Below are 25,981 nucleotides of genomic sequence, written 5' to 3'. Positions count from 1 at the left end.
AAAGGGTTCTCCTATGGGGACAGCTGAAGAACCCTTTTGGAAACCTTCTTTCTAAGTGTGTACTTGCTTATAGCCATAAGGCTGTAATGGTATTCCAAACATGCCTTGAAAAGCAATCAGTAAAACCCAGGAAGTCATGGAAAATCAAGTTGTAATTTGGTTACTTGAAAATAGATTGCATGTGCCCCTCTCTCTCTGTGTGTGTGTGTGTGTGTGTGTGTGTGTGTGTGTGTGTGTGTGTGTGTGTGTGTGTGTGTGTGTGTGTGTGTGTGTGTGTGTGTGTGTGTGTGTGTGTGTGTGTGTGTGTGTGTGTGTGTGTGTGTGTGTGTGTGTGTGTGTGTGTGTGTGTGTGTGTGTGTGTGTGTGTGTGTGTGTGTGTGTGTGTGTGTGTGTGTGTGTACTCCTGTGGGTCTATGTATGGTTTAGGAGCAGAGACAAAATGGGAGTTAGTGGCCAATGTAGAATTGCCATTGTGTTCTAATACAATCTGACTTCCCCTCCTGACCTGAGATATTCCTCTCTCTAGAATAGATTACCAGGCAGGCAAACCGAGGGCATTGTGGGCTGAGAGAGAGAGGAAGCCAAAGGAGGAGAGGAGGAGGAGGAAGGGAGGAGGCTATTGGAGGGCTGCTGGGTATGGTAGGAAGGACAGGCCACAAGTGATGTCTGGTATTTCTTCCACTGCCACCATGCTTAAGGCTGCATTTTCTGCCTGTGGTCTGTTTGGTAGTCTCCTACATTACAGACAGCTGCTCTAGCTCATCAGCCTGAGGTCTGTGCCCTCATCTACTCCGTCCGTCCTCGAAGTCTGCATCACCAGTCCCTCTACCCTGATCTCTGCCAAGGAATGAAAACAGGGAAAGAGAGGAAAATAGTCATTATAGTTGACGAAAACATTTCAGTTTTCTTAAAGTTGAAAGATTCTGTTTTCTTCCGCTGATCATTGACAGATAGTGGATTTGATCCCTCAACACATCAAGCCAACTGGTGATAGACTCAATTTTCTGCCTCAGGGGAGAGAGATAAACAGCTTTCTGTTTGAACTCTAGAAGAGAGACTCGACATTGGGGGACAAACCCAGTCATCTTTAGCCAGAACACTGAAAGAGACTAAGTTTTCTGCTTTACCCTGACAGACACAACTTTCTGTGTCAAGACAAGACATGACGAGGAGTCTTGTCTGAACAGAGACACAGCCTAGAAAGAGAGACCAAGACTTGGATTTCACCCTCTCAGGTACAGCTTTTTGCCTTAATACTGAAACGGAGACTACGACTGCTCTACTACAATATTCCTTAGCCCTAATATTGAGAGTCCTTCACTTTTCTTCCCTGTCACCTGAGCACCGAGAAAACCTTTTTGCATTTTCATTTTTAACAGAAAAGGAACCCGCCTGGTCTAAGCAGCTGCATCTCAGGTAGAGTAACTCTGTGTGTGTGTGTGTGTGTGTGTGTGTGTGTGTGTGTGTGTGTGTGTGTGTGTGTGTGTGTGTGTGTGTGTGTGTGTGTGTGTGTGTGTGTGTGTGTGTGTGTGTGTGTGTGTGTGTGTGTGTGTGTGTGTGTGTGTGTGTGTGTGTGTGTGTGTGTGTGTGTGTGTGTGTGTGTGTGTGTGTGTGTGTGTGTGTGTGTGTGTGTGTGTGTGTGTGTGTGTGTGTGTGTGTCAGTCAGGAAAAAGTACCCAATTGTCATTACTTGAGTAAAAGTAAAGATACCTTAATAGAAAATTACTCAAGTAAATGTGAAATTCACTCAGTAAAATATTACTTGAGTAAAAGTCTAAAAGTATGGGGTTTAAATATACTTAAGTATCAAAAGTAAATGTAATTGCTAAAATATACCTAATTATCAAAAGTAAAAGTACAAAATATTTTTATTCCTTATATTAAGCAAACCAGACAACACCATTGTCTTGTTTTTTAAATATAAATATAGCCAGGGGCACACTCAAACACTTATACATCATTTACAAATGAAGTATTTGTGTTTAGTGAGTCCGCTAGATCAGAGGAAAAAGGGATGAGGGATGTTCTCTTGATACGTGTGTGAATTGGAACCTTGTCCTGTCCTGTTAAGCATTCAAAATGTAACAAGTGCGAAGTACACAAAATACATTATTTTCTTTAGGAATGTAGTGAAGTAAAAGTAAAAGTTGTCAAAAAATATAAATAGTAAAGTACAGATAACCCCAGAAAATGTACTTAATTAGTACTTTAAAGTATTTTTACTTAAGTACTTTACACCACTGGTGCGTGCATGTACTGTATATGTGGATGCATGTGTCTGTGCATGCCATGGACAATGCATACAACTTTACATTAGCAGTTTCTAAGCCAGCATAGATCTGCAGCATCTGCTGTGACGTTGAACGATTAAGCCTCGTTTTGTTACTACTGAAATATTATCCGACCTGCCAGATGAATTTGAGATCTAAAGTAGACTCTTTCAGACCAAGGGATTGCAGCCTAAACATATAAAAGCAGTTTATGGTCAACTGCTCTGGCGTGGCCTCCAAAGACAAAAAACCTCCTTGTCTTTTAGACTTCTCGTTTGTGCTGCTGGCGATCATGCTAGCAGCACCGAGCAGATTCGGATGATAAACCAGAGAGCACATGCAAGATAAGTGACGTGAAATCGAGGCCGAAAATAAAACAAACATGACATAAAGGAAGGAAAAGAGCGGCAAGCCAAACAATATAGAGAGCAGGAGAAAGTCAAAATAGGGAAGTCATACTTTCTCAAGAGCTTGGACTATTGTTATTAATAATGGGTGGAGGCTTATCCTGATGTAATATCTTAATATTACATTGTCCTGTGACCTTGAGGCGAAATGTGGCCGACCGTATTCAATGGGCTTCGAGTAACATGAAAGGATGGTGTTGGAGCTGAAAGGGAAGGACATGATGTCAACTCTGAGACATCCACAGTTAGATGGTGCTGACGCCTTTACACACACACGACATATACCTTTCTCATTAACCTTTCGTAGGAGCAGTTGACTTTGGGCACTTAAAGAAGTCGCTTGATAAATAATTAAGCTTCGGATGACTAGTGGCAATTATTCAGTCAAAGCTAATTCTCCAAATCGTTTAAAGATATAGGGCTATGCTCTGTGAAATTGAAAAATGGTATAATGGTTTTCCTCCTCTTCGTCTGAAGAGGAGCGGCGAGAAGGATCGAGAGGACCAATATGCGGCATGGTAAGTGTCCATATCGTTTTTAATAACAAAAACCCTGAACACTATGAAATACAAAAACAATAAACGAATACGTGAAATGACAAAACCGAAACAGTACCATGTGGTGGAAAAACACAGACACGGAAACAAACACCAAACAAACACACAGTGAAACCCAGGCTACCTAAGTATGATTCTCAATCAGAGACAACTAATGACACCTGCCTCTGATTGAGAACCATACTAGGCCGAAACATAGAAATCCCAAAATCATAGAAAAACAAACATAGACTGCCCACCCCAACTCACGCCCTGACCATATTAAATAACGACAAAACAAAGGAAATAAAGGTCAGAACGTGACAAATGGTCTCAAGTAGTCTCTTAAAAGTAAATAAGTAAAAGGCACTGAACGATTCAGGAGGAGTCCATTACCCTCATTGGCCAGACTTCTAAAAGTAAAGTAAAGTGTGGAATTGCGTATAGACTATAAGGATAGGCTAAAGATGATCCAAACGTCCAAACCCTTTAGTCTGTAGCTCCCAGGTGGCAATAACTGGGAGTAAATGGTGTGTGTGTGTACCACAACATAACATAACAAAGTCATGGCTGCTTTACTCTGCAATTACAGCACCTCTACGGAAGGCTATCATTCAGGTACCAAACTTTAGTAAACCCTGCTGGAGAGAGAGTTCACCTTTTTGACGTTTCATCTTATTTTCTACTTTCAAATGTGAACTATCCCTGATGGGAATATTTTTCATTTGTGACTAACTGGTCTGTATGAAGATTGATTATGTTAATAATAACTTTTTTTTATGAGCAGTGTGGGAAGGCAGAGGCCCCAGTGGACTGTCTCCCCTATTTCAAATGAGTCAGGGAGCTAAGAGTCAAGTCTGCTAGGAAAACGTGAGTCCAAATCATCTATCTTGCTGTGACTGACCTAGAGGTCATGTATGCCATGACCTCCAGGAATGTGGAAATAGTGTTTGGTGTGGAGTGTACAGCAATCAAGCCACATTGTGTAGATCTAGATGACATGGGTGTGCGAATGATTTAATTAAAAATATATAATATATATATTTAACCTTTATTTAACTAGGCAAGTTACGAACACATTCTTATTTACAATGACTGCCTAGGAACAGAAAGGAGCATAAGAGCGAGAACAAGAATGATAAGGGAGTCAAGGAGCTTTGGGACTATCATTATTTGGTTAACACAGACACGAGACAAGACGTAGAATGAAGGATTTCCTTATATCACAGAACAGAAAGAACCACACTGTCCTCTCCTATCTGGTGTCCCAGAGTGTTTTCAAGGTATTTACCCCCGGTATTTACCACCTTCTCTCTCCGTTCAACAGCTGCCCTCAGTGTCACCAGCACAGAAACTTAATTACCACAAGGGACATTCCCATTTAAGTCAATGTTCTGTGTAGCCATGAGTGTGAAATTGCCGTGGACTGACGGGCTTTGTCCATTCTAGTTTTCCTTATTTATATGGACTTCAGACAAGCACCAAGCACTGTAAAGCGAGCATCATTGTTCTCCTTTCCGAGGTTAACAACAGCAGGAGCAGGACGGAAGGGCAGAGGGAGCACCTTCTTCCTCCCTAAAGTACCCCCAGCTGCCAAGACCCCAGTCAGGTACATTGTCCTGGCGCTGATCTAAGTAAGACGGGGCCTGCAAAGTGCCAACAAGCACTGAGGAAAACCATAATGAGCTGGTCTGGGGTGTTTATTTTTAACACTGACAACAGGACTGCTTGGCCTGCTGGGTGTGAGAAAAAACGATGGAAGAGTTTTTTTCTCAAAGCGCAGAGACTGGTTTTCTTGAGTACGGGCGATTTCCTTTTAAGTGCCGTGGCAGTAGGAAATCATATTGTTTGACATTGCTTCCTCGACTGCCTAGGGGGGAGACAGGATGGCGACCAAGACCCCTCAGACAGAAATGCAAAGGGAGGTGAGTTTCTATGGGAAGCGAGTCGGTCTCAATGACTGTTGTCAAAATGTGCACCAGCAGTAAAAAATTTATTTTGCCATGTTTGAATAACCATTGTTATACACCATTATGGGCCAGTATTATTTATATTATGTCTTACAAAAAAAAAGACTTTCCACTCAGCCATAGTTCCCATAACTTGCCTGAGGTCACTGTCATGTGGCCACTAGAGCTTAAATCGTCCTGACACACAAGCTACTGGTCCGCTGTAGATGAAGAAGGGAAACCCTATTGCCCCACTTCCCCTCTTCCTCAGACACACACATACATACGCACGCACGCACGCACGCACGCACGCACGCACACACACACACACACACACACACACACACACACACACACACACACACACACACACACACACACACACACACACACACACACACACACACACACACACACACACACACACACACACACACACACACACACACACACACACACACACACACACACACACACACACACACACACACACACACACACTGTCTAATCAACACCCTCACTTGAGCTTAAAGAGCACTGATGCTGCACCTCCATACTTTCCATTGGTCCTGCCCTTCAGGAGAAGTGAGGGAGAAAGAGGGGGGAAATGCTACAACGTTACAGTAACACACCGTGTCGTCTAGAGAGAAGGACTGAGGATCTACACAGTCTGGAGTAAATACAACCTTCAGTGCCAGATGGATTTTAGTCGAAGGAAGGTTCAATGTCTCTGCTGGTAAGACTGAACACAACTTCTTAGGAGTGAACACAACCTTAACTTGAACCACTTAGTCTGTACAACGGTAATTATCATACTGCATAGTTTGTCAAACATCAAGTTTGCATAGCTGTCTTTTTACATATGCTATTTAGTTGAATAAAGGTTTTCACTGTGTGCCTACTGTATGAAATGAAGTACTATGAAACGCTGTTCAATAGACACTACTTAGTTTACCCTTTGTTTGAGTGTGAGTGGGGGGAGTCTGGAGTACACACTACTGTACTGTCTGTGCTCATGGAGGCGATGTGGAATCGCCAGCTAGTGAGCTGTGTGTGCTAGTAGTGTTCAACATAGAAGTAGCTGTTTCCTTTGCTCTGCAAGGGCCAAGGCTTTGGTACCGGGGCAGGTAACGCTGCTAGTTCGAGTGCAGATGTATATGCGCAGAGAGAAGAGCTGAGAGTAGAGTTCATGGGGCGATGAAATGGTAAAGCTCCGGTGTTCATAAGTTAGACCTAAACAACCACCAAGAAGAACAAGACTTTCCTAGACTAGAAATAATATAGTTCTTTACTGTATATTGTCATATGACCATATGACGTTTGTTATTGGAAATGGCTTTTGAGGGAACGGGTCCTTTGGAAATGTCTTGACTCAGTTCTGAGACTGATTCATTTCTATCAACAGAAACAAAGTGCATTGATTTATTCGCTCTTAGCTCTTTATACATGTTTTACATCTTACCAGTCACCACTTCCTTATTATACCTTGTTTGTTTGTAATGTGTCAAGAAACATGCACCACCAATCTCTGGCCAAAGGAAATGTAAATCAGTATGTCTCACTCTTTCCCAGGCTCAGTAATGCAAAGATAAGCCCTGTGACATGTTTATTTCTGTGTTTCTGTTGACTTTAGACTTCCTTAAAACTGACATCCGATTTCCCAGATTGCTGGGCCAGGCAGGCAGGGCTGTGGGAACATACTTGGCTCAAACTAGGTCAGTCTACTGAGCCCACTGTGGCCACGCAGGGAGAAAAGTCTATTAATATACCCACTCCACAGCCCCAAACACATCGCCTGGTACAATACAGCACAGCTCAGTACAGTACAGTACAGCATTACTCGGCACAGTACAGTAAGGTACTGTACAGAGCAGAGCAGCTCAGCACAGCACAGAATACGTTGGTGTAATGAAGAGAAACTTGGAAACCAGTCAAATAATAACACAAGCCAACACTGCATGACACAAGTGAATTAAGTCACAAAGTGTGACAAGCCATGAAACAGAATAATCAAACGTCTTGAAAAAAGAAACACAAATCAAATATCCCACAGAACAACAACAGCACTTTCATTCAATGCAGAAATGTCATTAATGTATCTATTAAGCGCAGTAGATCGTAGTTAACGCGGTCGCAGATCTGTTTGTAATGTCTTGCCAACTCCTACCCTCAATGGCATCCCAGTGACCATCGGCATTGGAATGACAACGCAAACAGATCTGGGACCAGGCTAGATGGTAGTTATAGATGGTGACTGACTGTTCCCTGACTGCTCTACTCTCTCCCAGGCCGTTCCAGAGGTGTGGTGTGTGACGGGTGATGGCCGACTGGAGTCTCCTGGGCAACTTCTTGGAAGAGGTGCAGGAGCACTCGACGTCTGTGGGCAAGGTGTGGCTCACCATCCTCTTCATCTTCCGTATTCTGGTCTTGGGCACGGCCGCCGAGTCGTCGTGGGGCGACGAGCAGGAGGACTTCACCTGCGACACGGAGCAGCCCGGTTGCGAGAACGTTTGTTACGACACGGCCTTCCCCATCGCCCACATCCGCTACTGGGTGCTGCAGATTGTCTTCGTGTCCACGCCGTCGCTCATCTACATGGGCCACGCCATGCACACGGTGCGCATGGATGAGAAACGCCGGCGCAAGGAGCAGGAGGACCAGGGGGGAGGTGACGGGGAGGAAGGAGGAGGGGAAGGCAGAGAGGAGAAGCATTATCTGGAGCACGAGGAAGAGAAGGGGGGAGAGTGCGGGAAGGAGGGCAGCGGCATGGGCAGGGTGCGTCTGCGCGGGGCGCTGCTGCAGACTTACGTGTTGAGCATCCTGATCCGGACGCTAATGGAGGTGGTCTTCATCGTGGTGCAGTACATCCTCTACGGGGTCTTCCTCAATGCCCTGTACGTGTGCCACAGTCGGCCCTGTCCACACCCGGTTAACTGTTACGTCTCGCGGCCCACGGAGAAGAATGTGTTCATCGTGTTCATGCTGGCCGTGTCGGGCGTGTCGCTGTTTCTCAGCGCTGTGGAGCTCTACCACCTGGCCTTTAAGCAGTGTCAGAGGTTTCTGAGGAGGAAACGACAACAGCAGCAACAGCAGCAGCAACAGCTGCTACAAGGACGCACGCCTTCAAGTGCTACGGTCATCACCGCTGAACCTGACAGCCCACAACGTCCATCCATGCCCTGCACCCCACCTCCAGACTTCAGCCAGTGTGTGAGCTCTTCCCCTCACACACACCCCATGCACACCCAATCCCACCCCCATCCTAGCTGCCCCCCCTTTCAACAACCGGCTGGCCCACCAGCAGAACTCAGTCAACATGGCCACTGAGCGCCACCGTGTTGTCCACAATGACCTTGAAACGGAAGACTTCCTGCACGTGACCTATGAGGGGCACGCCGACACGCCCAACGCCTGCACCCCGCCCCCCTTCGCTGCTCCAAAACGGCTTCCAAAATGGTTTCCTGAAGGACAAGAGGCGTCTGAGCAAGACCAGCGGCTCCAGTAGCCGTGTGCGACCCGATGACTTGGCTGTATAGCTCCAATTCTCAACACACACACTGTCCCTGGATCGTTTCAAACACACACACCCAAGACTGGGATGACTGTTACTCATCTGTTGTCGGGGACTAATTTGAACACTGCATGGCACAAGTCAACGAAGTCACAAAGTATCACAAGTCTTGAAACGGAATACTCGAACTAATCAAACAGCTGTAGAGGGGTTAGTGCCTTCATATTTAGCCCTCAGGACTAATCCACTAATGTGACTGTCTGAGACCTCGGTCTGACTGCGTCCTAAATGGCTCCCTATTGCCTGTGTAGCGCACTACTTTAAACCAGGGCACATATAGCTTTGGTCAAAAGTAGTGCACTATATAGGGGAATAAGATGCCATTTGAGACAGAGACATTGACTCTGACTGCTGTCGCGGAGTCTCTCCCTGAGAGACAGGGGGGCCTTGTGCCAGACCTGAGAATGAGTGGGTCACTGCCACACTATCAGCTTTGTGACACTGACTGGCTGCTGGGGACAGCTAAGTGGGACAGATGAGAGCCAGTCTGTCACTCAGAGAGAGAGAGATATGTGAAGGACGGCTGCCTGTCAATGACCCACAAACGTATGCTTAGATGAACGCTCTGCGTGTGCAAGCTTGCTCTCTCTCATGCATGCACGAACGCATACACACGCACACTTTACATTTACAGAGGCACGCAGACACTTTCGTTGGCATACAACACAAACACGCAGACACACCATGCGAATCCTGATGAGAACCAGTAGGACCTACAGGGATGACCCATGGGATTAAAATATATTTTATTGTGTACTTTGTATGGTTAAAGAGAGACAGGCAAAACTACAACCTGGTCTGACAAGGGCTTTATTTATGTGGAGCCATCATCGGTTAAAGCAGACATCCCAAGCTTCCCAGGGTGTGGGGAGGACATAGTTCATAGTGCATAGTTCAGATACCCTGACTGACCTGGTTCCCCGTTACCCAAAACCATCTTAAGGCTAAATTCATTGTTAGAACCTTCGTTGGAGCATCATTATATCTCAGAGCTGTTTCCCGAAACCATCGTTACCAACTTTGCAATTGAGAAACGCTCGTAACCTAACGACGGCCTCGGACAACTCCTAGAACAGCGAAGCGCGTCGGATGCTTTTTTCGCCCTCCCTCGTCACTTTATACACATAAATATCTGCTAAACATTGAATCACATGGTGTATATGTCTCTGTGACGCCGATAACATCAGAACAAAGTCGACTCGAAATACAAAGGTGCCAATGTGTTTGCAATTGATACAAACAAGCGACAAATGCAAATATGCTTCAAATGAAAACCCGAGATGACTGCATTAAAATATAAACAGTAGGCCTATTTCAATAATATTGAAATACATTTCACGTTCAATCAATTGAGTTCTATTTTGTTCAGGGGCACAACTTTGGTTTTAGAAGTGGGGGGGACATAAATATATATATGTTTATCCAGTCAGATAAACACTCCAAAAATGCAACTTCACAATGTGGGGGGGACATGTCCCCCGTCCACAGTGAAAGCTGCACCCCTGATTTTGCTACTGTCAGTATTTGTCTCAACATATTCCCTGATGTGTGCGCAATGATGTGCCAAATCGGTGATTTGGTGCATTTTCATTGGGTAAGCATTATTCATAAAAACTGCCTCAATGGGAGCTGATACGTTTTCAGTATTGTGAAATCATTATAATGTTAAGGAAATATTTGAATGGAGAAAGCTGAGACCAGCGCTCTTTTTCTTTAGAGCCTATCAGTATCAATGCTCCAACGACGCACTTTGCGACCGTTCTCTCTGTGTGGTGATTTGGCAGACGCATGTTACATCTTCCTTCGGTCGTTGTAGGAAAGATGCATCATTAAAACACTCATAAGCCTGAATTCCATCGCTATCAGAAAACCGGGCAGAGACCTTGACCGCGAATCTTGCCAAACGAGTGCTTGTCTATTGTCAAGGAAAGACCGTTTTAGTAAGCCAGAAAGGAATTCTCTTAATTTTTGGAAAGGCATTCCCTTTCAGAATTAGCAAACAGAAGGGCTGATATAGATATATATATATATATATAAATATGATCTAGCTTTTTAATCTGGCAAAGTATGTGGTCAGAAACTGAAATAGTTTTGCACTGGTTTACAGAATCTGTGTGTATAGTCTTTTTTTTTAAATCTCAGATTTGCGTTTTGAAATGTTTAACTGAATCTAAAAACGAATTAACAAAAAAATGTTGTCTAGCTAATTTTCAACACATCTTTGATTAATGTGAATTATATTGTATTGGGGTGGTGTCATTGCGATCACATTTTTGTCAACTTTGCACTTTAGCAAAAGGCAATGTGAAAATCTGTATCTTTAGTGTTACAAATGTTTTCATGTTAATTTTGTGTATAAAAGTATATATTGTCTGCCGTTAAAAACACATTTACCCGTGACACATGATAGGAATTTGCAAGCTTGTCTTACCTACTCATTTTTCAAGTAGAGCGATTCTATTTTGCACACTGATGACAACGTTCACTGTACTATCAGCACTATATTGTATATTGACTGTGTACGCTAAAGACCACTGATTCCCTTCGCATTAAGACAAAATGTCAAACGAGCACAAACTCAATATATACATCCCATATGTACCATGCACTGTATTTGACTGATGTTTTCTAACCTATGAACACACCTCATCTGAGATATATTTTTTAACTGGCCTCTTATCGAGCAACAGGGTCAATCATTTGTTGAGTTTCAGTGTCAGTTTCCATTCTTTTATAATCCTTTGTTATAGCCATATTTAATCTGTGTGTATAAACCAGAGACATGAATGCCGGGCTTCACAGCTGAAGGACACACTCACCCGCTCTAAAATTAGTCGAGGGCAAAGCCCCCTTGGCCAGGCTGACAGACCGGGCTGTTCTCTGGAATGCTGGGTAATTATAGTGCCTTGGTGGACATTCGGAGCCAGAGGAAACCTTGAGAACTGATTCCCAGCGTTTATAAGTTTTGATAATAGGCTAGGGAACTAGTCCCAACGTTTCCCAGGGCATGGTCTGGATGGGAGCCAAAGAGAATTCCCTGGGGGTTGGTTAACTTACATACAATGTGCATGTATGGACATTCAATGGAAATAGTCTCAATACCTGTGCTTGAATTCACAACGCCTCTCAGAGTAGCAGTGCCGATCTAGGATCAGTTTAACCTTTTTAAGTTATAAGAGGGGGGGGACCTGATCCTAGCTCAGTACTCCTACTCTGAGACACTGAGGAATACGGGCCCCGATTGTAGTTATCATTTTGGCATGATACACTTGAAGCATTATTTCAACACGGGAGTAAAATCACTTGCCAACACCAGTCTGTCGGATATTGCTGAAAGTTCCAATCTTCAAAAACAAAAAGGGTTTAACAATGCACTAGGCTCTACTGAGCAGTAGTTCAACCAGGTAACCCTGGGGGAGCTTCACCTATCCACAGGGAATACTCGAAGAGACTCAAAAGACCATAGGCTTACTGGTGAAATGCACACAGGGGGAGGGGGGGGGGGGGGGTACATCAGGGAACAAAATGTGCTTGGGGGTACAGTAACCCAAAAAGTTAGAGAACCACTGGAGTGGAGTACCACAATAGGAGAGTTGTTGGCATTGGGCCCTGGAACTCTAAGAACGGGATGTAAGCACCACTGACCAGGGTTTCTCCACTAGGTGGCCACATTGCTCCATACAGTGTGAGGTCCATTGCAATCGACACAAAGGATTTTTCAGTATAGTTGATGGAAAATGACATTAATCATGCATCAATTACGACTCCAAAAGGTGTGATTGACTGGTGTGCCAGGGAGAAAACAGCATACGACACGACACAGGCCACTTGTATACCAAACAATAGATTTTATTTGTCTTCCAACACCACAGCCCTGTACCAAATTCAATGGAGTCGCATGACAAATGTGTTAACACAGGAGAGGCAGGGACACAGATACAACCTATGACCTCATTTTCTGTTGTTTTTTTTGTGTGACATTTTTGTTTTTTTTTAAACCTGCAAAATGTCATGGTCACCCCTCCAAGTAATCCAGACATGGTTAAGGCTGCTGCTTCTTCTTCTTTCTCCTCTCTGTACTCCTAGACTAGAAGGGTGAGAGCTGAGGCTTTGCCTACTGCCGTCCGTTTGTCCGTTAGGGCTGAGAGGGGTTTGAGGTGTGACAGACATCACCCCCCCCCCCCAAACCCATATCCAATTCTAAACCAGGCCTCATCAGCACCTCACTGCGTATGCCAGAGAATCACCCCTCCTACCAAGTGTTTTTTTTACAAAAAACAGGAGAAAAGAAAACGCTTTCTTTACAGTTAAATCGTGTTTGTGCTTTCTTTTAATAATACTATTATCTGTATGAGGTCATCGTTTGGCATATCATGTAGAGTAACAAAGGAAAATGCAGTTTTTAAAATACTTTGACCCCCCCCCCTCCCCCCTACATGGTAAACAGCATTTCAGAGTGGGAGTTGCAGCGGCATTTGGCTACCCTACCCCCACCCCCTCTCCACACCCCCACCCTCCTTTACAAAAGAAGATGGGAAAACAAACTAGAAGTCACTAGTAAAATCCCTTTAACAACACAATTACAGTACGCAAATACAAAGAGCATTGAATCTGTGGAGGGTAGTGATGAGATGAGATGTAAACATACAGACAAAAATGGGACAAAAAAAAAAACGGACCTTTTTGTCTGTTCATTCAGTTCATTGTGTTTTTAATGCTTCATTGTTCTTTACATTTCGTAGTTTAGCTGTTCTTATAACAACAGTACAACTACGGACCTCTGGTCCCGGGTCATCCCACGAGTTTTTAATGAAGAGGCCCATTTCCTATCCGCCCGTTGAACACCGGAGCTTAGACTCGTGCCGTACATTCTACGTTTCCCCAAACAGAGAAAGATCAGTCCCCTCTGAAATGGTGTACATCCGCCTTCCCCTCAGTGGAACACGCTGCAGTTGCACCACCACACCCGACAGACTGCTAAAACAGCCCAAAAGTGTCTCGGGATGTGTGAGTATGTGCCAGAGTGAATGTATGTGTCCCCAGTCCACACAACAACCGCCTAAGAGAGCACAAGTCTCATTTGTATTCCTTTGTTTAGGTCTTTAGTTTCTACTTGGCTGTAGCAGCTCAGAACATGAGGTTCCCGGGGTTTCCAGGACCAGGGTTGAAGCCCATGCCCATGTCCCCTGCCATGCCGCGAGGCCTCATCTGAGGCGGCATCATCATAGTCTGCTGTGGGCCACCCATGCCGTGAAGTGACATCATCATGTTGGGCGAGCCCACGGGGCCCGGGTGATTGTACATGGGCCCCCCCCTCTCTTTAACCTGCATCATCCCCTGCCCAGGTCCTCCCATCATGCCCGGCTGCTGCCCCGGCGACAGCATCCGGTGCTGGGGTCCCATCATGCCCTGGGGCATGAAGCCGGGGTGTCCCGGGTGTGGCTGCCGCATGGGATTGTGGCCAGGGTTCCCCATTGGCATGTCTTGGGGCCCCCCCATGTGGCCAGGGCCCGACGGACCCCCCATCCCCTGCATGGGCATCCCCATCCTGGGGTTCCCCTCCACCATCATTCCCTGCATCTGGGGAGGGAAGCCCTGGGGGCCGGAGGGGTGAGGAGGTTTCACCCCCGGGCCATCGCCTCCGCGGGGGAAGTAGGACAGAGTCTGGCTGGGCTTTTCTGATGGGATAATCCGGGAGAGATCAAACTCTGGCATTCCGGTGGCTCCTGTTCGCATGACCTCGTGGAGGTCGTTATCATTGTTGAACATGTTGAAGTCCTGGCCTCCTCCAGGGGTGTTGGGTTTACACATGCCACCCGGATCCCCACCGGGGCCCATGTTGCCCATTCGGCCCATGGGGCCCCCTTCCACCTGGAAGCCCATGCCGTGAGGGAAACCACCCTGGGGCCCGGGGCCGTTGTGGGGGAAGGGGACCTGCTGAGGAGGAGAGTGGCCAGGGGGGAATCCCTGGCCTCGGTGGGAGAAGCCCATACGGCCCTGAGGTATCATCTGAGGGTTGCCCATCCCTGGGTCCTGCCCGCCAGGCATCATCATGCCGTGAGGCCCCATCATGCCCGGCCCCATGGGCCCCTGGTGTGGTCCCCCCATCGGGTTGGGCGAGGGCATCTGGTTAGGCATGCCGTGGGAGAGGGGCTGGGAGCCCATGGTGTTCATGCCCATGGGGCTGAGAGTGGGCATGGGGCCTTGTGACGTGGGAGCCATCATGCGGTTGTGGCCCGGGTGGTGGTTCATTCCCATACCTATAGGAGGCAGCAGAGAGACAAGGCAGGGTGAGATCACTACATTCAAACCATAAAACATTAAATGCTTAACCTCTCTTGGGTAGGGGGCAGTATTTTGACATCCGGATGAAAAGCGTGCCCAAAGTAAACTGCCTATTACGCAGGCCCAGAAGCTAGGATAATTGGTAGATTTGGATAGAAAACACAAAAGTTTTTAAAACTGTTAAAATTATATCTGTAAGTATAACAGAACTGATATGGTAGGTGAAACACCAAGGACGAGAGCGCGTTCTGTGTTTTTTTTTCTTCCGGTAAAGACTAAGAATTCTCCATCTTAAATTGATTGTTTATTTACGTATTAGGGTACCTAAGGTTCGATTATAAACGTTGTTTGACTTGTTTGGAAAAGTTCCTTAGTAATGTTTGGGAATTATTTTGTGTGCATTTTGATGGAGGGAAACTTGGTGGATTATTGACTGATGACTGAGGTTTTGTGGACCATTTGTGATGTAACTGGGACCTTTTGGAGTGCCAACAGAAGAAGATCATCAAAGGCAAGGCATTTTTTATATCGCTATTTTTTACTTTCGTGTCGCCCCTGCCTGGTTGAAATATGTTTTCATGTGTATGTTTGTATGTGGGGCGCTGTCCTCAGATAATCGCATGGTTTGCCTTTTTTAAATCTGACACAGCGGCTGGATTAACAAGAAGTGAAGCTTTATTTTGATGTATTACACTTGTGAGTCTATGAAAGTTAAATATTTATAATACTGTAGTTTGAATTTCTTGCCCTGCAATGTCACCGGATGTGGGCCGGGTGGGAAGCTACCGTCCCACCTGCCCATGAGAAGTTTTAAGCATACACTTACGCCTCAGTATAGTAAATGTTCTAGGCTCCAGGGGTATGTGTAGAAAAAAAATGGAAAGGTGCAGGATACAGATATGTATAGGTATTTATGATGCGTTAACGGAAAATGGCCTGGTCTAAACAGCTGCCTCTCTGGTGCAGCTGTGTGTGTTTGTATGCTAAATATAACCGCATGTTGGAGCTCTTACCAGGCATGTTCATGGGTGGCAGGTTCGGTGAGCGGGCCGGTGGCGAGTCATCGTCCGAGCTCGCCACCGTTTTGATGGCGTCATGGTAGAGGGGCGTGGAAGTGGGCATGGCGAACTTGGACATGCGTGACATCATGATGGACAGCGGGTTCTGAGATATCGTGGGCTCAGGGGGCAGGGCGTAGGGGCTGCCAGACGGAAGACTGGAAGCACTACTGGAAGGGGGTGCTGTGGTGGGACCATTCCCTCCTGAAGGGGAGGGAGACGATGACGAGAAGGGGGAGGGAAGAGAAGGGGAGGGAGAGAAGAGGGAGAGATCAGATACATAAATATCCACTGTATCGTCTTATGCAGAGCACACGTAGGGCTGAATCCTAATTACACTCAAGCTTTCACACAAATCTCCCATTGCCTGAGTCCGAGTTAAAAGCACAGATCTCAAGTCAAGATTCAGTCGATAAAGCACAATTTACTGAACTGAATTGATGGAAAGCTAACAGAGGAGAAACTACTGGGACTCACCTTGCTCCACGTTGCCCATCATGTTGGGTGAGGCCATGCTGAGCGGGGGCTGCTTGTTGTTCTGGGGGATGCCTGGGCTCTGCATGGGGGGCTTGGGAGACGATGTCCACCCTGGGGAGGGTGCCGGGAGCGAGGGTGACTTCATGTGGACGGGAGAGGCTCCGGCCGAACCCATCATGGGGGGAGACTTGATGGAGGCAGCTGCCACTGCCGCCGCCGAGGGCCCCTGGAGCATGCCGGCCAACTGGGAGGGTGTCTGGGGGGACTTGAGGTTCCCAGAGGGCGAGCCCAGCATGGGGGACTGGACCTGCCTCAGCGTAGGGGACTTGAGGGGGTTGATGTTGGGTGAGTTAGCCTGGCCGCCCTGGATGTCCTGAGGACCCTTGCGGCCCCCCATGTTCCTCTGGTTGGGAGGCGGGCCCGAGTTGGGGGGCATGTGGCTGAGGCGACCGTTGCCGCCGTGGTTGGGTCCTCGCTGGTCAGGGCCGAAGGGGGGTTCGACTCTGGGGCACCTAGGGTTCCCTGGCCCGTGAGGCCCCATACCCGGGAAGTGGCGGTTGGGGCCCATGTTGAAGTCCCCTGGGTGGTGCCCCTGGTCAGGGAAGGGAGGCCCCTGCATCATCTTCTGAGGGCCCATGTTCTCTGGCATGGAGCCTCCTCTCATCTTCATCATCTCCTCGGGGCTCATATTCATGGGAGGCTCCCCCCTCATCTTAGCCTGCATCATCTGGGGGTTGGGCCCGATGTTCATGTTCCCAGGGACAATGCTGAACTCGGGGCCCATGTCCCGGCCAAGGCCCTTGACAAACTCCATCCTGGAGGATGGGCTCATAGGGCCAACATCGCCAGGCATTCTGGGAAACATCATGCCTCCTCCGTTAGGGCCGTTGCCGTCCATTGGCCCTCGGGGGCCGTTTCCCCCCATCATCCTGTTCATCTCCATGATCATGCCCGGTGGCAGCCCCATGCCCTGCTTGTCACCCCCCATGCCCTGCTGGAACATGGCCTCCTGCACTGCCTGTGGGTTGGGGAACCTCTCCACCCGACCCCCTGGCCCTACAAACGGCCCCTGTCCGGGCAGGAAGCCCCTGCCGTCGCCCATGTTGGGTCCCATGTCGTCGGGCCAATTCATTCCAGGCCGGGGCCCCCTGGGGTTGGGGCCGCCCTCCATACCTGGGTTCATCATGCCAGGAGGGAAGCCGCCGGGCATCCTCTGCATGTGGGGATGCATGGGGCCCCGGGGTCCCATGCTCATCTGCTCTGGGAAGTGCTCGGGGCCCCACATCTCCCCAGCTGAATTGATCTGGTAGGGAGGCGGGGGCCCGCGCATCATGGAGCCCCGGGGGCCTTGTTGGTGCATCATCATGTCGCCCATGGGTCCCCGGTGCTGCATCTGCTCCTGCTTCCTTTTCTTCTCCTCGTAGAACTCCTGCTGCAGCTTCAGCCATGCCATCTGCTCCGGGTTCATCCCTGTGTGATCCCCGTGCTCACCGCCGGGCCCTCCGTGAGAATTCATAGGCGGTCCAGGAGGCGGAGGCCCCAGCTCGTCCGGGGAGAATGACATGTCTCTGAGGCCTCCGGGCCCAAATGGAGTGCCATCGGGCCGGGGCCCAACAGGGCCTCCAGGCTTCCCCAGGCTCTGGGACTGGGCCATCATGGCCTGGAGGGGGCCCTGCTCCCCAGGTTTCTTGGGCCCCCCCTCCATCATGCCGGAGTTGGGCCCAGGAGGCCCGCCTGGGTTGCCCTGCCCCATGGCTACCATGTCTTTGAGGGATAACTCCTTGTCATCGGGGAAGAGCATGCGCTGGATGTCCCGTAGCGTCTGCAGGGAGCGTTCGCGGTGCTCCAGCTGCTCCTGGGACAGGCCCTCAGAGTTGTCCCCCATGCTGGACATCAGCTCGTGTGCCAGCTGCTGCTGCTGGGCCGTGAGTTTTGCGTCAGCGCCATTGGGAAGGTCCAGAGAGGGGAAGCCCTGTTGGGATGCCCTAGAAGGGGTCTGGTGGCCGGGCGTCCCTCCAGGGTTGCTGTTAGCGTCGTGGGGCGTGCCGTTCTGGGGGCTTCCACTCTTAGAGTCCATGCCTCCAGAGGCGGCCACGTCCTGGAGGAAGCTCCCAGGCTTGGCCCCCTGAGGCTGGGCCTCTGCTGGCTGCTGTTGTCCTGGTGGAGGTGCTTTGGAGGCTTGCTGGTGGTTCTGGTCAGAAGGGTGAGATGACTGCTGCTGGGGGGCTCCACCCAGCTGCTTGGAGTCACCCCGGGGGGGTCCCATCTGATTATTCTACAACACATGGTGAGGGCGAGAGAGGGGTTGGTGGGGTTACCAAAAGTCCCTGCTCACTGACACGTACACATTGAGAGGCTTATCAAAGCATGCCAGGGTGCATAATTATTTTGAGTTGGACAAATATCATAACATTGTCCGAAACATGCTTAAAGTTTTAACATTGTTATATAACATATTTATTACCAGACCAACAAGGGGCACAATGCAAATGGTCTGATAACGGCAAAATGGCCGATTTCGATGATACCCCAAATGGTATGATAATAGGCTCGTTAAACTTGGTTTTTGTATTGAAGTGGGTTAGACTTACCACAGGTAGATGGGGCTTGTTGCCCTTGCCGTTGGAGTTGTTGTTCATGTGGAAGGCAATGATGTTGTCCGAGTGGCCTGTGAAGACCGCATCAGCCGCCCTGCAGACAGCGGAGCACACTCATTAGTAGGTGTGTGTGCATGCGTTTCAAACAGGCAACAGGTGGAAGAGGCCCATTTCAAAATCAGGTTAATAAATGAATAATTGAAGCCGATCATCAAAGTCATATATTGAGCACAATTGTGAACAATACCCACTGAAGACATTAAACAAGTTCCAATGCGAACAGGTATTTTTTTCGGGGTAACAATTAGGTACCTTAATGTGAATGTTCTCAATTTGTTACTAAAGCACCTTATACCACCCACCACTGCGACCTGTATGCTCTAGTCGGCTGGCCCTCGCTACATATTCGTCGCCAGACCCACTGGCTCCAGGTCATCTACAAGTCCATGCTAGGTAAAGCTCCGCCTTATCTCAGTTCACTGGTCACGATGGCAACACCCACCCGTAGCACGCGCTCAAGCAGGTGTATCTCACTGATCATCCCTAAAGCCAACAACTCATTTGGCCGCCTTTCATTCCAGTTCTCTGCTGCCTGTGACTGGAACGAATTGCAAAAATCGCTGAAGTTGGAGACTTTTATCTCCCTCACCAACTTCAAACATCTGAGCAGCTAACCGATCGCTGCAGCTGTACATAGTCTACCGGTAAATAGCCCACCCAATTTTACCTACCTCATCACCATACTGTTTATATTTATTTACTTTTCTGCTCTTTTCCACACCAATATCTCTACCTGTACATGACCATCTGATCATTTATCACTCCAGTGTTAATCTGCAAAATTGTAATTATTCGCCTACCTCCTCATGCCTTTTGCACACAATGTACAGTGCCTTGCGAAAGTATTCGCCCCCCTTGACCTTTGCGACCTTTTGCCACATTTCAGGCTTCAAACAAAGATATAAAACTGTATTTTTTTGTGAAGAATCAACAACAAGTGGGACACAATCATGAAGTGGAACGACATTTATTGGATATTTCAAACTTTTTTAACAAATCGAAAACTGAAAAATTGGGCGTGCAAAATTATTCAGCCCCCTTAAGTTAATACTTTGTAGCGCCACCTTTTGCTGCGATTACAGCTGTAAGTCGCTTGGGGTATGTCTCTATCAGTTTTGCACATCGAGAGACTGACATTTTTTCCCATTCCTCCTTGCAAAACAGCTCGAGCTCAGTGAGGTTGGATGGAGAGCGTTTGTGAACAGCAGTTTTCAGTTCATTCCACAGATTCTCGATTGGATTCAGGTCTGGACTTTGACTTGGCCATTCTAACACCTGTATATGTTTATTTTTTAACCATTCCATTGTAGATTTTGCTTTATGTTTTGGATCATTGTCTTGTTGGAAGACAAATCTCCGTCCCAGTCTCAGGTCTTTTGCAGACTCCATCAGGTTCTTCCAGAATGGTCCTGTATTTGGCTCCATCCATCTTCCCATCAATTTTAACCATCTTCCCTGTCCCTGCTGAAGAAAAGCAGGGCCAAACCATGATGCTGCCACCACCATGTTTGACAGTGGGGATGGTGTGTTCAGGGAGTTGCATTTACGCCAAACATAACGTTTTGCATTGTTGCCGAAAAGTTCAATTTTGGTTTCATCTGACCAGAGCACCTTCTTCCACATGTTTGGTGTGTCTCCCAGGTGGCTTGTGGCAAACTTTAAACAACACTTTTTATGGATATCTTTAAGAAATGGCTTTCTTCTTGCCACTCTTCCATAAAGGCCAGATTTGTGCAATATACGACTGATTGTTGTCCTATGGACAGAGTCTCCCACCTCAGCTGTAGATCTCTGCAGTTCATCCAGAGTGATCATGGGCCTGTTGGCTGTATCTCTGATCAGTCTTCTCCTTGTATGAGCTGAAAGTTTAGAGGAACGGCCAGGTCTTGGTAGATTTGCAGTGGTCTGATACTCCTTCCATTTCAATATTATCGCTTGCACAGTGCTCCTTGGGATGTTTAAGGCTTGGGAAATATTTTTGTATCCAAATCCGGCTTTAAACTTCTTCACAACAGTATCTCGGACCTGCCTGGTGTGTTCCTTGTTCTTCATGATGCTCTCTGCGCTTTTAACGGACCTCTGAGACTATCACAGTGCAGGTGCATTTATACGGAGACTTGATTACACACAGGTGGATTGTATTTATCATCATTAGTCATTTAGGTCAACATTGGAACATTCAGAGATCCTCACTGAACTTCTGGAGAGAGAGTTTGCTGCACTGAAAGTAAAGGGGCTGAATAATTTTGCACGCCCAATATTTCAGTTTTTGATTTGTTAAAGTTTGAAATATCCAATAAATGTCGTTCCACTTCATGATTGTGTCCCACTTGTTGTTGATTCTTCACAAAAAAATAGTTTTATATCTTTATGTTTGAAGCCTGAAATGTGGCAAAAGGTCGCAAAGTTCAAGGGGGCCGAATACTAGACTCTTTTTTTCTACTGTGTTATTGACTTGTTAATTGTTTATTCCATGTGTAACTCTGTGTTGTCTGTTCACACTGCTATGCTTCATCTTGGCCAGGTTGCAGTTGTAAATGAGAACTTGTTCTCAACTAGCCTACCTGGTTAAATAAAGGTGAAATAAAAATAAAATAAAATAAAAAGAAAACGGTCAAAAAGAAACAAAAAAAACTTTCTTAGCAAAGGGCAATTTCTCAAGCAAGGATTTAGCCAGGACTGTCTGGGAGTGGTCTGAGTGGGGAGGGAAAAAGCTCTTATTGTTCTGTTAACTAAGTTACTGCATGGTGAAATCATGGGCCTTTAAATACATCTGCTTAGCATAGTCCTTGGACCTTGGTTCACTCCTCAGAATCCCAGACAAATGGCAAAAGTAATGGACAGAAGATGAAAAGGGAAGGCATCTATACTTGGTTTCAATCAGCAATCACCCCGAATAACCCTCAAGACGATTAGAAACCATAATCACCAGTCTGCGAAAAAGCCACAGCGGCCTCAATTACTCTCTCCAATTACTTCTTCCATTCATGTAGACTAGAGTGCAGAATCTAGAACACCTCCATCCATCTCATAACATTCCAGCCCGGAAGGTGGTGGCAATGCACCCAATACTGGTATGCACACCACCGTAAAACCCCAACGAGGAAGGAGTCCTCCGTTCACTGCAGCTCAAGGATTCAATCCTACTAATCAGTCTTCTGACGAGTCATATCAGCTCTTTTGCCAATGATTCGGCAAAACATCTGAATTGGAATGCCTGTGGGCGGGAGTTCAAGCAACTATAAATCAGTAATAGCCAGTTGAACTACACAGGTGAACTAAACAGTTGAGCGTTCCATGGTTAGGGGCGAGTGGCAGGGCCTCCTGTTGTCCATCTCTCCTCATAAATCTATCAAATGCATTTATAAAGTCATTTTTACATCAGAAGATGTCACAAAGTGCTTATACAGAAACCCAGCCTAAAGCCCCAAAGAGCAAGCGACGCAGATGTAGAAGCACAGTGACTAGGAAAAACTCCCTAGAAAGGCAGGGAACTCTCTAGAACTCTAGAAACCAAGAGAGGAACCAGGCTCTGAAGGGTGGCCAGTCCTCTTCTGGCTGTGCCAGGTGGAGAATAAAATAATACATAGCAATTAAGGCTAGATTGTTCTTCAAGATGTTCAAACGTTCTTAGGTGACCAGCAGGATAAAAAAAAATTGTGGGCTTTTCATAGCCAAGCATACAGAGGTTGAGACAGGCAGAACACACTGATCGGGGGGTTGGCTGGGCTACTCAGGGCAGATAAGTGGCGGGGGGGGGAGCTTGTCATCATCACTTGTCAATCAAATGGGACCACCCCACTAGGGGACAGCCCGGAGTTTGGGTGACCCTCTATCATTATTCACAGCCAGTCTGTCAGTGACCGGCAGAACACAATGACCAGATGGCTGGCTAGGCTCCTCAGGACACACCAGGGTGTGTGCGGGGTAAAGGGTGTGTGAGGAGGAGATGGTAGTGCACGGGTCAGAGACAGGGAACTGGCTAGATCTCCCGGAAGAGTCAGGATGGGAGGGGACAACACCCAACACTAAGGTTTCCATCAGGTGACTTCACTTCATTTTGAATGCATTCACTAGTCTCCACCTTTCTCCAGAAGTGTGAACTAGCACCCTCCTTGTCAGATTTAAAAGCATCGGAATGGTCAAAGAAGCATTGGCCTGAGGGAGTTTCCACCATTGTTAAATCCGGAGAGAGAGTTCAGTGTGTGGTATACTTTAAAAGTACAGATCATGAACAATGACCAATCAACCATACAAACACACAACCAGAGCTAGCTTACTTGTTGGCCATCTCTGTGGTGAAGACGTACACAACCTTTGACCCGGGCTTGGGACCGCTGCCGCCCAGCTCCATGCTCTGCCCTCCAACGGTATTGTGTGTCGACGTGGCCGAGCTGAGCGCGTTGTTGGAGTCCAAAGGCTTCATCTCTATCAAATTGCAGTCTGGGGAGAGAAACAGGAAGTAGAGGTGAGAATGAGAGAACACTATGGACCAGTTGTCTCCATTGTGCATCTCAAAATATCACTGTATGTGGTTCCTTAGACGTTAAAACATTTCTCCGGGAGCGCTGTGAGATCAGATATGTGTTCACTGCAATGAATACAAACTATTCAGATGAGATATACAGTATCAAGCGTCTCCGAGTAGAATCAGTTCCTCCTCGCTGTCCATGTGGTCTTATTCACTGTGATCTAAAAAGCTACACTGCTCCTAGATCAGCACTCCTACACTGAGACGCTTGACACCAGATCATTAGGCCTGTGTAATCTGATGTAGCAGGGCCATGGGGAGCACGCAGAGCAAATCACGCTTCTGTTCCTTCCCAACCCCAGTTCACTGGTCTGGTCCCAGATCTGTTTGGCTGCGTTTACACAGGCAGCCCAACTCTGACATTTTTTCCAATAATTGGTCTTTTGACCAGTCACATCAGATCTCCTCACATCATATGTTTTGGTCAGATGATTGGTCAGATGATCAATTCGTGAAAAAGAAGTCTGAATTGGGCTGCCTGTGTAAACGCTGCCAGAGGACTGTTTGTGGCAGTGGCCATAGGAGTTGGTAAGACTGTACAAACAGATCTGGTACCAGTTGACCAGGTAGCTACAGTACTTACTAAAGAACCCTGGGTCTTCCTCGTCACTCTCGCCCCCAGAGCACCAGTCCGCTCCACTGTAGGGCTGCCGCCGCTCAGCTACACACAGCCTCTTGGCTCGGCTGCCCAGCTCTACACCAGAGAGAGAGAGATGAAGGCGCTAAGTCTGGCTAGTGTCAATCAAGCACACCTATAAAGCTGTACTCATTTCAACTTACTGATTGTCATGCACATGTGAAGGTAATTGAACAACACATTTGGGCCTAGCTGGTGTTTGATGGGTTTACAATAATGTGATGCAGCATTCATTGCTTGGTTCCAGATCCGTTTGTGCTGCCTTGCTAAATCCTATGGACAATGACGATATGAGTTGGCTGTAACAGCACAAACAGACCTGGGGCCAGGCTAGGCGACAGCATTAAGCACATTACGACCAAATAACGTGTTGACTATTCACTAGTTCAGATCAATGCTCTCAGCGGGCCAATGGGTGGAGGGAGACGAGCTGCCTGTGAGGCATGTTGGGGTAAAGTGGGCGCGCCTGATTGATCTCGAAGAGAGAGAGAGAGAGACTGGGTGTAAATTATTTAGCCCGGTGTCTTTTAAACAGACAACAATCACAGGGAGCCCAGCGGGACACTGGGGGGAGGCCTGGGTTGTGTTCATGAGGCAAAACGTTGTGCAACGGAAAACAAAAACAAGTGTTCAGATCGTATAGCCCCATTTCACTCCATTTTTGAGTGTTTTCGGTGCCAACCGAATATGACCCTTACCTCTTACCCCAAAGTCTTACATGTCGACAACCAAACGTGTACAAACAGTCACTAATTTAAGATAGCATTTGGAACTTTAAAGGCCGGTTTCCCCGACCCAGATTAAGCAGCATGCTTAATGGAGGCTCTCCAATAAGTCTAAGTACTTTTAGTCCAGGACTAGGTTTAATCTGCATCCCTACAACAGCTCCCGGTCTGACATTCTACGTATACTTTTAAAATGAAGTCAGTCTCACATCACTAGGAGTGTGCACTGCCGACACACCAAACCACTCACTTTCAGAACTACAGAACCTTCTGTCCCTATCGCCAGACCCAAACCCGTGGGTACCTCCAGGCAAGCAGCTGTGAGCAGTGCACTGCAGGTCTCGAGGCCAAGCGCCTGAAAACTTTATGAGGCGGTGTGTGTGTGTGTACGTGCACGTTACAGTGGAAGCTCCCTGTGCAGAATGATCCACATGCTACATCAATAGACGCGCATGCCACAAACAAATGGCCACTGGCACACACCTAAAGCATGTCAATTAAATCAACAATTACCTACATTAACACTAAGCAATCATACTGACGTGTCTGGGGGGGTATTCTGGGAGCGTGTGTTTTATTCATATACACTACACCCATTCCCATTTCTTTTCACATGCTTTTACCATTTGCCCCACTGTCATTTTTATTCATCTCTAAAATATCTAGTTGTGGTAGACTCAATACCAAAATAAAAATTCTGTTCACATTTATATGATTTCATATCATGAAAGACGTAGAACCAGATCTCGCTCAGTAACAACAATCTCAGTAGTAACCACCAGATGTCTCAGTGAAATAGAAATACTAAAGGGAAAAATGACTGGACACCCCCTTGAACACAGTGAGATGGTTTCTTCCAAGGCTCCAGCCTTCACAGA

General features: G+C 47.2%; 2 protein-coding genes across 9 annotated transcripts in view; one reads left to right on the top strand and one right to left on the bottom strand.

Annotated features, from left to right (window-relative positions):
* Positions 1–620: 620 nt before the first annotated feature.
* Positions 621–12,045, top strand: gja5b (gap junction protein, alpha 5b). The gene is given in 7 exon segments (XM_046319287.1): positions 621–1,416; positions 4,001–5,138; positions 5,743–5,898; positions 6,796–6,877; positions 7,451–8,432; positions 8,434–8,595; positions 8,597–12,045. Coding segments are annotated over 3 exon segments (1,215 nt in total). The 5' UTR covers positions 621–1,416; positions 4,001–5,138; positions 5,743–5,898; positions 6,796–6,877; positions 7,451–7,481; the 3' UTR covers positions 8,699–12,045.
* A 516-nt stretch (positions 12,046–12,561) lies between these two features.
* Positions 12,562–25,981, bottom strand: part of LOC124008187 (B-cell CLL/lymphoma 9 protein-like) — a 111,558-nt gene continuing 98,138 nt past the window's right edge. For 7 of the 8 annotated variants that reach the window (XM_046319282.1, XM_046319285.1, XM_046319281.1 and 4 more), the window contains 6 exons: positions 24,325–24,435; positions 23,491–23,653; positions 19,145–19,244; positions 16,554–18,828; positions 16,032–16,280; positions 12,562–14,993 (listed from right to left, as the gene is read on the bottom strand). In XM_046319282.1, the coding sequence (XP_046175238.1) occupies positions 13,861–14,993; positions 16,032–16,280; positions 16,554–18,828; positions 19,145–19,244; positions 23,491–23,653; positions 24,325–24,435 (4,031 nt within the window). In that variant the 3' untranslated portion in view covers positions 12,562–13,860. The remainder of the gene's footprint in view (positions 14,994–16,031; positions 16,281–16,553; positions 18,829–19,144; positions 19,245–23,490; positions 23,654–24,324; positions 24,436–25,981) is intronic. The other variant, XM_046319286.1, reaches the window with a different exon arrangement.

Source organism: Oncorhynchus gorbuscha, linkage group LG21 (genome assembly GCF_021184085.1).
Source record: "Oncorhynchus gorbuscha isolate QuinsamMale2020 ecotype Even-year linkage group LG21, OgorEven_v1.0, whole genome shotgun sequence".
Classification (NCBI taxonomy): domain Eukaryota; kingdom Metazoa; phylum Chordata; class Actinopteri; order Salmoniformes; family Salmonidae; genus Oncorhynchus; species Oncorhynchus gorbuscha.
This window is presented reverse-complemented; position numbering and strand designations above follow the sequence as displayed.